This window comes from Alosa pseudoharengus, unplaced genomic scaffold, assembly GCF_046254945.1.
Source record: "Alosa pseudoharengus isolate Yale_2024_CS ecotype anadromous, Long Island Sound unplaced genomic scaffold, YU_APseudo_1.1 YU_APseudo_1.1_scf_1, whole genome shotgun sequence".
Lineage (NCBI taxonomy): Eukaryota > Metazoa > Chordata > Actinopteri > Clupeiformes > Clupeidae > Alosa > Alosa pseudoharengus.
In genome coordinates this window covers 12,823,616-12,839,164 of record NW_027468564.1, presented here as the reverse complement: position 1 = coordinate 12,839,164, position 15,549 = coordinate 12,823,616, and the positions used below count along the sequence as shown (strand labels likewise).

The 15,549-nt window shown below is 43.3% G+C and overlaps 1 protein-coding gene across 1 annotated transcript in view; it reads left to right on the top strand.

Moving 5' to 3' along the window:
* LOC143136367 (uncharacterized) overlaps positions 1-15,549 on the top strand; it is a 68,756-nt gene that overhangs the window by 31,750 nt on the left and 21,457 nt on the right. Inside the window, exon 11 of the mRNA XM_076297054.1 lies at positions 13,395-14,686. Coding sequence (XP_076153169.1) covers positions 13,395-14,686 — 1,292 coding nt within the window. The remainder of the gene's footprint in view (positions 1-13,394; positions 14,687-15,549) is intronic.

The window sequence follows — 15,549 nt, the reverse complement described above, 5'->3', positions numbered from 1 at the left end:
ATGAGAATGCCCTTTTTTCCCACTTGAGCCCCTGCATGCCCTCCAAAATCTCTGCGCACGTCCCTGCTCTGATTTACTGTAACAGAGCACGTCTTCTCTGCTGTAGGCTAACAAAAAAGGGGGGAGGGGAATCAAAATAAAAATTTAAAAAAAATCAAGCATAAACAGTCTAGGGCAGCGGTTCCCAAACTTTTTTCCCCGCGGACCACCTTCTACATCCTGACTCGGCTCGCGTACCCCCACCACCATCCAACACATAAAAAAGTAACTCGCATTCCAGGCATCGTTGTTTAATTAGCCGCCATACATGATAACATAATCAAAATGTGCAACTGGTCTATGAGCTCTCACGTTAAAAAAAACAGTGTGGAGAACCACATTAGAATGGTTAGGTACAGTAGCATCTCACTGCAGACCACGCACTGTGACTTTGGGCAGTCTGTCTCCCAATCCACATGAAGCCGAGGGCTATATGCCTCATCATACTTTCGTTTTTTTCGCGCTGTCTTTTCTGTCTCGTTCTTTCCTTTATCCCCCTGCGCTCCATGCCCCCCATCCCATTCCATCCTTACCTGTGTCCTGCTCTGTTTCTCTCGCTTCTCCTCTTCGATCGCTTTAATTAGGCCTTTTGGACAGTGTCCCTGTTTTTAGCCAGTTTTCCATGTTTACACAGCCTTCTACCTGCCCTATACTTCAACGAAACTAACGCGCCAGATATTCTGGCTGCCCGCAGGAAATCACGTGTAGCCTATTGTGTGTAGCTTATTTTTTAATGAAAACATACCCTATTATAGAGTTTACAAATGATTTCCTTTAATTTCACGTTTCCATATCATTATAACCTGATTCGAAATTATGTATTATTTATGAATTAATTATAGTATTAATTAATTAATTAATAATTTTTAACTCCTTTCCGCCATTGCCCTTTTCATCTCGCGTACCCCCTAGTGGCAGCTCGCGTACCACAGTTTGGGAATCCCTGGTCTAGGGAATCAAGAGACAGCGACGAAAATCATTGGATGTCTTTCAAGGCGCGAAATGACGGGTTCGCGAGCGTGGGCGTGGTAGTCTACCTTACCTCAGAGGTTCGGAGTCCGTTATCATCACACTCATAGACTATGATCACACTGATATCAACGGAGGGAGTGAGAAGAAAGTGCTTTGCCAAACGTCCCAACAGTGAGATCCGTTGGTTACATTTTAGATGATCTAAACAGGTTTGTGATATTGAACTTAAAATTAATAATTACCGACTGCGTTCAAAGTAATATAAACGTTCACTGTTCAGCTAGACTTAATCTTGCTGATGACGTTAACGTTACCGTTAACTTAATGCTAAGTCAGTTAGCCAAAAATCACTTCTAAAATAACGTTAGCACATTAGCACTAGTTAAATTTAACCAGCTAGCAGCTAACGTTAACGTTGTCGGTAACGTTATATCCACTTACAAGACTAAGTTAGTGTATTGGCGTCGAATAACGTTAGCTGCTACTCCTTATGTAAAGCACAGATAACCCACAGCTCCTGTAACGTTAAGTTACTGTAGCAGCTACAGTTAACATCAATTTTAGTATAACTTGCTAACAGCGGTGCTTAGCCCACAGTTAACGTAAAGATTTTGGATTAACGTTAGTGTTGACCGAAGTTAGATTAGAGTTCTGTGTTAGTGATGATGTTATTTTTTTCTTCACAAATTATTAATGTTGGTTGGGGCATACATTAAGACAAATTAAGTTAATGTTAACGTTCGTTTTACTTATGTGATTTTCTTTCGCGTTCTCCCGCGCATTTTTTTCTGAAGAGATAACATTGGACATTTAGCTATTGTTAACGTTACCAGTTGCACTTGGTGCTTCTCATGGTTTTAGCCAGGTGTTTTTGAAAACGATAGTTTACCTCCTTTGTATCGTAGGCTCTGTCCAATGGAGCCTTTTTTCACGGATGTACGTTAAGTTATTTCTTCCTTCGCATTTTATTATTCTCCTACATCTAGACTTTTACAGTGTAATCATGGAATGGGCAGCTAGCAGTTGGGACAAGGTGCTGAATGTGACAAAACAATGTTAGACGTATGGGCTTGAAATGGCGTAATTCCTGACTGCGCCTTTAAATGGGTTAATGTTAAAGGAAATGATAACATTGGGTAAATGTTAAATTAAGAAATTACAAATGTTTTCTTGTTTTTTGTTTGTCAAATAGGCTGTGTGTCTTATCAAGAGATTTCCCACTCAAATATCCCAGGTCCAATCCTGCTGTGACGGTAAGGTTTGGTGGGAGCATACATCCAGCCATGAGTTCATCTGATGAGGTAAGTAAAGTACAACAATACTACACTGTAAATCAGCCACTTAGATTATCCCTGACAGCTGCAGCAGTCTCGCCGCTACAGTTACAGTCATAACACACACACACCACACACTCAGACACTAAAGTAACGTGTCCGACAGAGTTGCGTCCGAACCCGACAGGCATTTTCATTTTTATTTCCGAGCCCGATGTAGATGATGCCTCAGTTATTCCCATGCTAGTGATTAAACGTTCGCGTTTGTGGATAGCCTGTCTTTAGCCCATTAAACGGAACAAACAACAAATTGAATTCTTTATTGTCTACAGAATCAGATGAGCGTAGGTCGAACACAGCGCACATTAAGGCCCGTCTCACACTGGGTACGTGACGTGTCTGTTGCGTGGCAGTTGCGCGGCATTGTCACACCAGAAGCGTGTCTGACGCGGCGCTGTGGCGGCCTCTGTCACACCAGAAGCGTGTCTGACGCGGCGCTGTGGCGGCCTCTGTCACACCAGAAGCGTGTCTGACGCGGCGCTGTGGCGGCCTCTGTCACACCAGAAGCGTGTCTGACGCGGCGCTGTGGCGGCCTCTGTCACACCAGAAGCGTGTCTGACGCGGCGCTGTGGCGGCCTCTGTCACACCAGAAGCGTGTCTGACGCGGCGCTGTGGCGGCCTCTGTCACACCAGAAGCGTGTCTGACGCGGCGCTGTGGCGGCCTCTGTCACACCAGAAGCGTGTCTGACGCGGCGCTGTGGCGGCCTCTGTCAACTAAAACGTCTCTTCATTTGTTTCTTCACTGTTTTAAAGGGAAACGCCTCCACGCTTGCGTGTCGTGTGAAAAATAGGCTTCAATTTCTAGCATGCACGCGCACATTTCATCATACAAACGGACACGCCACGTAGCTGACACGCTCACGCCACACACCCTGTGTGAAACAGGCCCAAGCAAGCATAGCCTATTGAAATAGAATTCTAGTCTTACTATTGATGGAAAGTCCTGGAATGAACTGCAACAGTCTTTGAAACTACAGTCTTACTGCCACTGATCCATATGCAGCATCAACGTTAATTGGGGCAACTTGGGGAAATCCTCCTCCAATTGAACGAGAAAAACTTATACCAGTAGCCTATGTCTTTACCACAGTATGCAACGCAAGTAGGCCTGTCTTCACATAGTAGGCCTAGACTTAATTTGCTCCGTTTTCTTTGGTCTTAAAATCTCCTAATAGGCTAGCAACTTTTTTTTACGTCACTCAGGAGGTGCCGCCTGAAATGCACATGCGTTCTCACGGCTACATAAACAAATCTTTCACACACGTAGAAAACTGTTAGGTGTTTTTTAAGATGTTATTTTATTCTCAAAAAACTTCTTCATAGTGACATTTGACCCAGTGCAGTCTGGCTATCGTGGCTGAAGGAGGCAGACAAAGTTAACTTTGCTAACGTTTTGCTGAGCCTACCCTATGACCAACTAACTAACCGACAAACTCCCTTAATAAATTGACTACATTTGTTGCATATTTGAAACCAAATGTCTTCAAAAGTATGTAGAAGGTTGATATATTTGTTTCCATTCCAATAACTTTACACATTACATTTCCGTTTGCACTTGTAGGCTATGCGGCCATAAGGGATATTCCACCAATTGGTGAATTACACTCATTTTCCACCTCCCCTTGAGTGAAACAATTGATTTTTACCTTTCTCCAGTTCCTACTTAAAACTTGTCTCCTCTCAAGTTAGAAAGTGTAATAAGACCAACGGAAAATGAAACGTGGCGATTTTCTAGGCTGATTTGACATGGAACTATGCTGATGTCTGACCCAAAGGGAAAATTATAATAAAAGAGAGACATGTTGAATTTTAAAGTCTATAATGTTGGTTTAGCTGTTCATTGATTCACTCTCAGTTTTGCCAAACTTGTTTTTAAGATATGTTCATAGTAAAAATCGATGCATGCCATTCATTTAGATGAATTAATGACAGAGTATCAAGTAATTGACTGACAGCACTAATTAATACCATATTAACTGCCCCTGTGTATTAACCTCATAGCTAAAGAAATTTAGCAAAATCAATGTATAAGCCGTGTAGCCTGGCGAGCCAGACCCACATTATAATGTAGGGTCTGGGCACTCACCGTTCGCAGTGCTCAGTCCGAGGGTCGGGATAATCAGTTGTCTTTCAAATTCCCTCTGCACGCAATAGGACGCAATAGGATATTTGTTTTCAAGTAGCAGGGAATTCAAGCCAAACCGTTGCAACTCTGCCATCAATCATTATGTTAAGCCCAACAAACGACTCTATACACGATTTCAATGCCAGATTTAGTTTCGATTTCTAGAGCTCACAAGTCAACGGAGAGTTGCTAGACTAGCCCTGGCAGCAAATTAATTTGCTGCCGCTAGGGGCGCGTCTAGATTTTCTAGGCTATAAGCCGTGGCTAATAGTTGGGAAATTACGGCACTGTGAGTTGTGTGTGTGGTCCCATCCTAGGAGAAGTTCGATGGCCTCAGGGAGTGAGTTGTGTGTGTGTGGTCCCATCCTAGGAGAAGTTCGATGGCCTCAGGGTGCACTTCACCCAGGCGGAGTGGGCCCGGCTGGCCAAATGGGAGAAGGTGCGCTACAGCAACATGAAGAGGAACCACCTGTTCATGCTGGCCATAGGTAGTGATCAGGTCACAGTTTTCTACTGCTGTACTGGGGTGCCTTTCCCAAAACCATAGTTGCTAACTAAGTTAGCAACGTTGTTGGTTGCGATACAGTTTCCCATTGCCAACCAACTAAGTTGCTAACAGGTTAGCAACTATGGTTTTGGGAAATGCACCCTTGAGCATCTGACACCAACATACTGTGTTGAATTGATGTTGCAGTGTTAGAATGCAACGGTATCTGGCCTGTCTGTGTGTTTTGCTCTGTCAATCTCTCTGTTTCTCTTGTTTTTTTCTCGTCTCCAATGCTGTCTCTCTATCTTACTCCTTTCTCTCTTTATTTTGGTTACTTTGCTGTCCTTTTGCTTTCTTCCTCTCTCTCCATTATTGTTTCTTTCTGCTTCTGGGACCCTCTCTCACTCTTTTTCTCTCTCTCTCTCTCTTTCTCTCTGTCCTCTCTCTCTCACTCTTTTTCTCTCTCTCTCTCTCTCTCTCTCTGTCCTCTCTCAGGGCTGTCCTCTCCTGCTCCTGCTTTCATGAGGCAGGGCCGGGCCAGGAAGAAGGCGTTGGTCAGACCGCCCCCTGCTGACAGCAGCGACTCAGAGGAAGAGTGGACACCCAGTCTGGAGAGGAGGCCTCCAGGTCAGCTTACAGCACAATCACACACACACACACACACACACACACACACACACACACACACACAATCACACACACACACACACACACACACACACACACACACACACACACACACACACATACATACATACATACATACATACACACACACACACACACACACACACACATACACACACACAGACACACACACACACACACACACACACATACACACACACACACACACACACACAGCTGTAATGTTTATGGGTAAATATGATCATCATGAATCGCCCAAAGCATGGTGTCATTGAACAGATCAAGAGTTGTGATCTCTCACACAAAAGTTATGATATGTTACACAAACGCATATGCATATGTAATAACCCCCTCATACGAATCTCTATTAAGATGGATCTTGTACATGTAATAACCACCACTATTATGAATCTGTAATGAGTTCAAGATCTTGTATCCCTCATGTATGTACATACATTTTTTACTATTAAATAAAGTACCAAAGAGTTCTAAAATAAAGACATTACAGTATAGTATAGAGTCTTTATTGTCCTATAAGGATATTCTTTTTCACACACATCATTATTACATTCCATGCGGGATATACACAGCCTCATACATATAACCAGTTTCCCTCCCTCCTTAACACCATACAAGCAAAACGGACAGTGCAGACAACATAAGACACAAAATAATAAGTCAAGTCAAGTCAATTCAGATTTATTTGTATAGTGCATTTAACATGCACAGAGTGCAACCCAAAGCGCTTCACATATAAGACATTGTCATTGACACAGACTAACAAAGACAATAGATGCCGGACGGAGCGGCGTAGTCGCCAGCGTACCCGGGGATGAATGATTGTCACAGGAGTTTGTTTAGTGCAGTGATAGCTGAGGGTACAAAACTTTTCTTAAAGTGCGCTTTTTTTCCAGTCCAGGGCTCTGTATCTGCGGCCAGATGGGAGTAGGGTGAAGAACCGGTTCAGGGGATGGTCAGGGGGGTATTCCAAGTATGTGGTTTAGTGACAAACCTGGGTAAGTTAAATCAGAGTAAGTGGTAAACCTCCTACAACAAGAGCCGTATGGCATTGTTTTGTTAGGAGAATGAAGCCATACAGCTCTTCTATTAGGAGGTTTACCACTTACTCTGAGTTAACTTACCCAGGTTTGTCACTAAACCACGTACTTGGAATACCCCCCAGGGCTGCTTACTATGCTGCGTGCAAAGCAAAGAGTAGTAAAGATAATCTGCTTGATTTGGACTTGAATAGCTGATGATGTTTTGTTCTCCTTTAGCCCCTCGTGGCTTCAGAGCTCCAACCAGAGCCCCTGCTGACGCCAGAGTCGCCCCCGTGAAGCCCACCCAGCCCCCAGCTCCTGCTCTTCCATCTCAGGTAAACAGCAGGACTGTTTTGGCCATTCTTTTTTTTTTTTTTTTTTTTTTGGGGGGTGGCGGGGGGTTTGCCTTTACTTGGACAGGACAGTAGAGAGTGACAGGAAGCCAGTGGGAGAGAGATGGGGTGGGATTGGGAAATGACCACAGGTCGGATTCGAACCTGGGTCCCCGTGGCACTCGTATATGGTACGGGCGCTGTAGCTCCCCCCCCCCCCCCCCTGTTTTGGTCATTCTGAAGAGGATAGATAAGAAAGAGTCATATGAAAACTCCGGAGAAATAGGAAAGGGTCATATAATGTATAATTACAGTTGAAAGGAATATACCTTGCATGTACACTACACGTATAATTACAGCTGAAAGGAATATACCTTGCATGTACACTACACGTATAATTACAGCTGAAAGGAATATACCTTGCATGTACACTACTTGCATGTACACTACTTGTCATACTTTGTTTTTCTCTTTATGCTTAATTTTGAGGAGGTGCAAGACAACAAGACTTTGCGTCCAATCAGAAATAGGAATGGCAGTTTTCAACCAATCAGCAGCAGTGCTCAATGTTCTCAGGCCTCTGAGGTGGAACCAATAGAACAGGCTATGGAGACAGAGGAGAATAAACAGGTCTCGTTAAAGATAAACCCACAGTAACATGCACTGTAGACACACACACACACACACACACACAGAACATGAGTTACAGTTTGTTGACAGCACTATGGAGGGAGTGACAAGACAATACGATGGATGTGTAAGACAATACGATGGATGTGTTTGCTCTGAAAATGGAGTGTGTTTGGTGCTGCTGTTGTTCCTCAGGTCCCTACAAAAGACTCAGACCAGAGTAGAGAGAAAGACAGAGTGGAGACTGTGGATGGACAGGCAGGGAGAGAGACAGACCCAGCAGCAAAGACACGTGGTGAGCAGGGTCACACAGAAGAGAGCCTACATACTGTTTCATGCACTGTTTGAAGTTGCACTGCACGCTGTTAAATGGAATTACAGATCTCATTCTCACTGGTTTTTAAAATGATGTTACGGCCAAAACATACCCATGACTGATTTAAGAAACATAAGGCCCACCTTTTTGCGCCATGCGCCGAACATTTCATAACTAAACCACACCCAATATGGATTGGACGAACCCTGGAATTTGTTTCAATTATTCGCCAGTGACCATGCGTTTTAGACTGTCATGATAGAGCCCCTAATGTTGTTAAAGTTAGTGATATTAGACCAAAATATAGAGAGACACTGAGTTCATTTGATGAAGAATACATGATGTTTGAACCATCTAGATCGGCAAAAGGTGAAGCAAATAAACAGACTTCAGGTCAGTATAGCAAGCCAAAAAGAAGAAATAGGAGAAGGCATTTTTATTTTTATCATACATATGATTGTTTTGGCCACAACAATTTTTATTTTTTATGTTTTTTTTTTTTTAAGGCTAGACACGGCAGGTGAAAACATTGCGTATATTTCTCAGTTTCTCATAGTTCAGCCGGTGTTTGTGAAATATCTGAAATGCAATGGCTTTCAATTTGTTATTACTTAATCCGTGTAGCACACACTTGATTTGACATTCTTGAACAATCATCAACACATGAAGCATTAGTAGCCATATGCACATTTGATAGCCTATAACTAAAAATGCCATTATCAAGTTGATCAGATATGTAAATACTTCATGTGGAAAGCAAACCTGTGAACACGCACGAACATGATTCCTTGACTATGCCGTCGTGCTGCACGTTACAGCGAACGCAAATGAAGCAGAGTAGCAAGAGTTTTATAATTATTTTTTAATAAATTCTTCAGAACTAGTGAATAGGTAAATCAATGCTTGGTGACATTGTCAGGGAAAAAAAATGTTTCGACTTCCATTTTTGAAGTTGTAGGTGATGAAAACACAAAGCAACTTGGCGGAACCCTGTTTTGGGACTTGTTTTGGGACTGATGTTTTTTTTATTATTATTATTATTTGCAACACAGCTAGATTAAGCTGGAAAGTTAACCTGCTATGGACCAAAATTTAAAATGTACCCTATTCACCTGTAGTCTGGCCTTAAATGAGTCAATGTATCGTAAACGTGCTAATTACCAACCATTTCGTTCGGAAATTCTAAAACAACAATGTTTTTTAATACTTCAAAATAACATTTGTTAAATGAACCTTACATTTTTCAGTAGCCATAGGTGTGTAGATTTGAACAAAATCTACTTTGGTTCTTACCGGGGCTTTTACTGCCTGAAATATCCGATTTTGTTTACCACGCTCGGAGTTTAGTGCTAGGCTGGTGGGTACTTATTTGCAACCTTTCTCACTGCACATCAACGGTTAGCCTGAGAATTCTCATCATCGCAATTCAAAATTCCACTGGAGCTTCAAGCGGATTTGTACACGCAGCCTTACAACATTCTTTACAGCTCTTCGAGTCACAGTAAAATGTAATTTTTGGTACATAGCTAATTTAGATAAACTTAAGGTGTGGGTGCTTGCGTTTCTGTAGGAATCCGCCGTCTTGGTTTGTATAGAAATTAATATTAAGTGACACATACACGTAAGAGGTTGGATATAAGTGACGGTTGGTAATATATGACGTTCCTATATAGTTTGTTTTCTTGGTAAATCTATGGTTTTGAGCCATTTCATACTCTATGGAAGCTATTGGCAACAACTGTTTTAAACCCATAGTAATCATTAAACGTTAATTTTAAAATGGAAAAGTATTTATTTTGTTGTTGTAGGGTATAGCCCCATGTCAGTTCTTGATGTTTGTGCAGAGTTCACTAAAGGAAAACATTGCTGTTTGTGGTATTCTAAAGGAAAACGTTGCTGTTTTGTGGTATTCTAAAGGAAAACGTCACTGTTTTGTGGTATTCTAAAGGAAAACGTTGCTGTTTGTGGTATTCTAAAGGAAAACGTTGCTGTTTTGTGGTATTCTAAAGGAAAACGTCACTGTTTTGTGGTATTCTAAAGGAAAACGTTGCTGTTTGTGGTATTCTAAAGGAAAACGTTGCTGTTTTGTGGTATTCTAAAGGAAAACGTCACTGTTTTGTGGTATTCTAAAGGAAAACGTTGCTGTTTTGTGGTATTCTAAAGGAAAACGTCACTGTTTTGTGGTATTCTAAAGGAAAACGTCACTGTTTTGTGGTATTCTAAAGGAAAACGTTGCTGTTTTGTGGTATTCTAAAGGAAAACGTTGCTGTTTTGTGGTATTCTAAAGGAAAACGTTGCTGTTTTGTGGTATTCTTGTGTGTGTAATATGTGTCAGGTGTGTCAAAGAGGGAGTGGTTGAAGCAGCAGAAACAGCAGTTGAACAGCTACAAGCGAGGAGGCAGTCTGCGCATCAGACCCAGAGTGAGCTACACTGAGGAAGACGTGCCCAAAGATGAAGATTACCTGTGTGAGCTGCTCTTGTCTTGTTTGCCCCTAATATGGCTCAGTAACACACGCTTCAGTCAGAGCTCGCCGCTGGGTTTTCCCCCAAAGTTTATACGGCTGCTTAAGAATTAAAGTTAAAAATGGTTTCAACTTTTGCCTCAAGCAACACGCCTCATCAACTCACTCCCACAATTCAGTCCGGCAATGCCTCGAGCAACACGCTCCCACAATTCAGTTTGGCGATGCCGACTGTAAAGTTTTATTAGAAGCGCCACAATCAAAGCTTTCAACGCCTGTGTGTGACTGAACTGTTACTTTTCTCTCTGCTGACAACTTCATACAATTTTCAGTTCAGATGTTATCTCAGTTGGGGGACATTTAGTTTTACAGCTGAATCGCAGTGATTAATACGAGATTGGTTGCTTTCTTCTGCAGACTGTGAGGACTGTGAGTCTTTCTACATTGAAGAGTGTGGGGTCCACGGTCCCCCTCACTTCATCCCCGACACCCAAGCTCCTGTTGGGGTCCCCGACCGAGCCAGGCTCACCCTGCCACCAAAGCTGGAGGTCAGGACATCCAACATCCCAAACGCAGGTCTGGGGGTGTTCAACCAGGGCCAGACGGTGCCCAAAGGTGCCCACTTTGGCCCCTATGAGGGGGACGTGGCCGACAAGGACGAGGCCATAGAGAGTGGATACTCCTGGGTGGTGAGAGAGCAAATGCTGTTTCTAAACGGAAGTTTGTTGACTGTCTTCTCCCTTAACATGGTTTATTCCTAGTTTACTGTCCTTTTTTTTGCAAAGGGCATGTGAAAACTGAGATATGTCCTCTAGAATGAACAGAGGTGTCGTTCTCCTAAATGTAGGCCCTCAACACACATCCTGCTTCAGCAGGATGCCTGCAAGGCGTTTTAGGACCCTGCTCGGGTTCACTTCCTCTGCAGTGAAACCAAGTTGTGTTTGATGTTTCCACAGATATACAAGAGCCGCCATTCAGATGAGTACATCGACGCCAAGAGAGAGACACACTCCAACTGGATGAGGTCACGTCCCAGTATTCCTGCACTTTTCACTAGAATGTCAAGAGTTACATTGTAACCGAGTACATGGAGCACAAAAATATCTACCGGATATTCTACTCTTGTAGAATATTCTATTCTATTCTATTCTATAATATTCTATTACTCTTCTTGTAGAATATTCTATTCTATTCTATTCTTGTAGAAATAGTATAATACTGGGGCAGCCGTGGCCTACTGGTTAGCGCTTTGGACTTGTAACCGGATGGTTGCCGGTTCGAACCCTGACCGGTAGGCACGGCTGAAGTGCCCTTGAGCAAGGCACCTAACCCCTCACTGCTCCCCGAGCGCTGCTGTTGTTGCAGGCAGCTCACTGCGCCAGGATTAGTGTGTGCTTCACCTCACTGTGTGCTGAGTGTGTTTCACTAATTCACAGATTGGGATAAATGCAGAGACCAAATTTCCCTCACGGGATCAAAAGAGTATACTTATATGCATTCAGGGAAAAGTCATGGACTTTTACATTTGACTTAGAGTGGGAACCCTGCACTCTTCTCTGTTTTAAATCTCTGGTTTCTCCATCAGGTATGTGAACTGCGCTCGTGACGGTGAGGAGCAGAACCTGGTGGCGTTTCAGTACAAAGGAGGCATTATATACCGCTGCTGCAAGCCCATCGGCCCTGCAGAGGAGCTGCTCGTCTGGTACGGAGAGGGCTACGCCAGAGACCTGGGCATCGGCTTCGACTACCTGTGGGACATCAAGAGCAGCGCCACAGGTAGCAGCACACAGCAAGCCGTCATCCACCAACCGTCCCAGCTTCTGCTGCAATGAACAAGCAGAGATTATGAAGCTCATATATCAACATCTAGCTTTATTTATTCATTAATTTGTTAATTTATTCTTTCATTCATTTATTCGTTCATTTTGTCTGACGCCAAAGTGACTTGCGTATGTCACTTATCACAAGGGCCCGTCTCCCTGGAGCTACTCGCGGTAAAGTGCCTCGCACAACAGTAACACGTTTGAAGATGAAGTTATCAAAAAAAAGAATACAAGAAATGTGTTATTCTTGTGCAAAATAAATTAGGTTCCCAACAAGTCATGGAATTTCTGGAATATCATGGAATTTTGGAGAGTCTATTCCAGACATGAAAGGGAATTTTATCATTTTTGGGCCAAAGTCATGGAATATCCAGGAATTTAGTTGTAGCAATTTAAGATTTACTTGCCACAATACATGGCAAAATTATTCGCTTTACTGCTTGCTTGAGTAGCCCAACTTTGTTTATTCAATGCCCATTTATTTCCCTCACAGGATCCAAAAAGTATATATACTTACTATTCAATATACTATTCTATATATCTCTAAAAAAAAAGTAAAATATTATTGAACGCTATGCAGTTGCTCTCAAGTCATTGGTCGGTATATTGTACTATTTAAAGTATAGTATGTCATGGAGATTCAGGTTTTTTTGTAATGGAAAGTCAGGGAAGTCATGGAATTTTATATTTGACTTTTAGTGGGAACCTTGTAGGTAAATATGCCCGTTACCAGAATTTATAACATGTTTCTTTGGCTGATCTGATAATTTATCAAATGAAACACCAGTAAGTACTCAGATGACTCATACCTGTTGATGGTACAGGAAATGGTTCTCCAACATGTTTGAACAAACTTTCCCTCTTTATTCTTTCTTTCAGACGTGACAGCGTCTCAGGTGTTCACCTGCTCCCTGTGTCCGTTTGCCTACACGGCTCAGATCTACCTCCACAAACACATCAAGAGGAGCCACACAGACGAGTACACGCGACTGCTGAGGTCTGGAGAGATCGGACCAGAGACTGTGGCACCTTCTAGAAGTGGCAGCAACCAACACACACAGAAAAACTCAACTGTGCCATGCAGGTCAACGTCCGGTAAAGTCATTCGCCGCTATTCAGAACAGGAAGGAGGGAATGGCCAGAGAGGTCATGCATGTGCTGAGTGTGGCAAGAGCTTCTCTCGAGAGGATACTCTCAAACTACACCAGCGCACTCACACAGGAGAGAGGCTGTACCATTGCACTCAGTGTGGCAAGAGCTTCACTCGAGAGGGAACTCTCAAACTACACCAGCGCACTCACACAGGAGAGAGGCCGTACCACTGCACTCAGTGTGGCAAGAGCTTCACTCAAGAGGCACATCTCAAACTACACCAGCGCACTCACACAGGAGAGAGGCCGTACCACTGCACTCAGTGTGGCAAGAGCTTCACTCGAGAGGCACATCTCAAACTACACCAGCGCACTCACACAGGAGAGAGGCCGTACCACTGCACTCAGTGTGGCAAGAGCTTCACTCGAGAGGGAACTCTCAAACTACACCAGCGCACTCACACAGGAGAGAGGCCGTACCACTGCACTCAGTGTGGCAAGAGCTTCACTCAAGAGGGAAATCTCAAACTACACCAGCGCACTCACACAGGAGAGAGGCCGTACCACTGCACTCAGTGTGGCAAGAGCTTCACTCAAGAGGGAAATCTCAAACTACACCAGCGCACTCACACAGGAGAGAGGCCGTACCACTGCACTCAGTGTGGCAAGAGCTTCACTCAAGAGGGAACTCTCAAACTACACCAGCGCACTCACACAGGAGAGAGGCCGTACCACTGCACTCAGTGTGGCAAGAGCTTCACTCGAGAGGCACATCTCAAACTACACCAGCGCACTCACACAGGAGAGAGGCCGTACCACTGCACTCAGTGTGGCAAGAGCTTCACTCGAGAGGCACATCTCAAACTACACCAGCGCACTCACACAGGAGAGAGGCCGTACCACTGCACTCAGTGTGGCAAGAGCTTCACTCGAGAGGGAACTCTCAAACTACACCAGCGCACTCACACAGGAGAGAGGCCGTACCACTGCACTCAGTGTGGCAAGAGCTTCACTCAAGAGGCACATCTCAAACTACACCAGCGCACTCACACGGGAGAGAGGCCGTACCACTGCACTCAGTGTGGCAAGAGCTTCACTCGAGAGGGAACTCTCAAACTACACCAGCGCACTCACACAGGAGAGAGGCCGTACCACTGCACTCAGTGTGGCAAGAGCTTCACTCAGAGTGCTGATCTCAAACAACACCAGCGCACTCACACAGGAGAGAGGCCGTACCACTGCACTCAGTGTGGCAAGAGCTTCACTCAAGGGAGGGATCTCAAATGCCACCAGCGCACGCACACAGGAGAGAGGCCGGACCACTGCACTCAGTGTGGCAAGAGCTTCACTCAATCAGGTCATTTGAAGACACACCAGTGCACTCACATGAAAGAACCCTAACTATGGTTTTGGTGAAACAACAATTTAATCTAATTTCCAGAAACAAACAAGCGCAATAGTAAATATGTATTGCTGTTTAATTACTTGCATAACTTATGCTGTTTTTAAATCATTTTAAATTCAGTACTGTGTTTATACGGACACCTTTATAACATTTGACATACCTAATGTGAAAACCTAAAGGGATTAACTTTTTTACTCTGCATTATTATGCTGAGACTTGAAATGACTTTTTGAAATGACATTTTAACATTTGAACTAGTACATTGTAAATTTTAAACATTTGAACTAGCTTGAATAATGGCTATTTTGTGTTTTTAAATGCTATAAAATGAAATGTTTTGTGTAATGTATTGTGCGCAAGGTGCATGTATTGAAAACATTGACATGGAAGTGTGGCTTTGAAATTGTTTTAGGATGTATTTATTTTAAAATCATATATAAATGATGTTGATGAAATACATTTCTGGGTACAGTTTGTTTGGTAAAATCTAAATCATTACCGTGCACAGTGCAGTAGGGAGCATGCAGCTGGAGCAGTGAGTCACATGACACTCGTAAAATGCACAAGCCTGCTGGGGAACTAGATGAACTGCTGGACACATCACAAGGTTACCAAGGTGATTAAACAATCCCAACCTAGTCATTACTTACATTTGGCTGATGCATTTTTAACCAAAGCGACTAACAACATGGTAAACAGTTAAGTTTTAAAGCAATTCTCTCAACTATTCTAGGACAATTTGAAAACGGTAGAGTAGCCTACAGTAAGAACAAAGTGCATCAGTGAGTGCTGTTTTTAAACAGCTGAGTGTCAGTTCAAGACGGGGTAAGTGCTAAGATCAGCA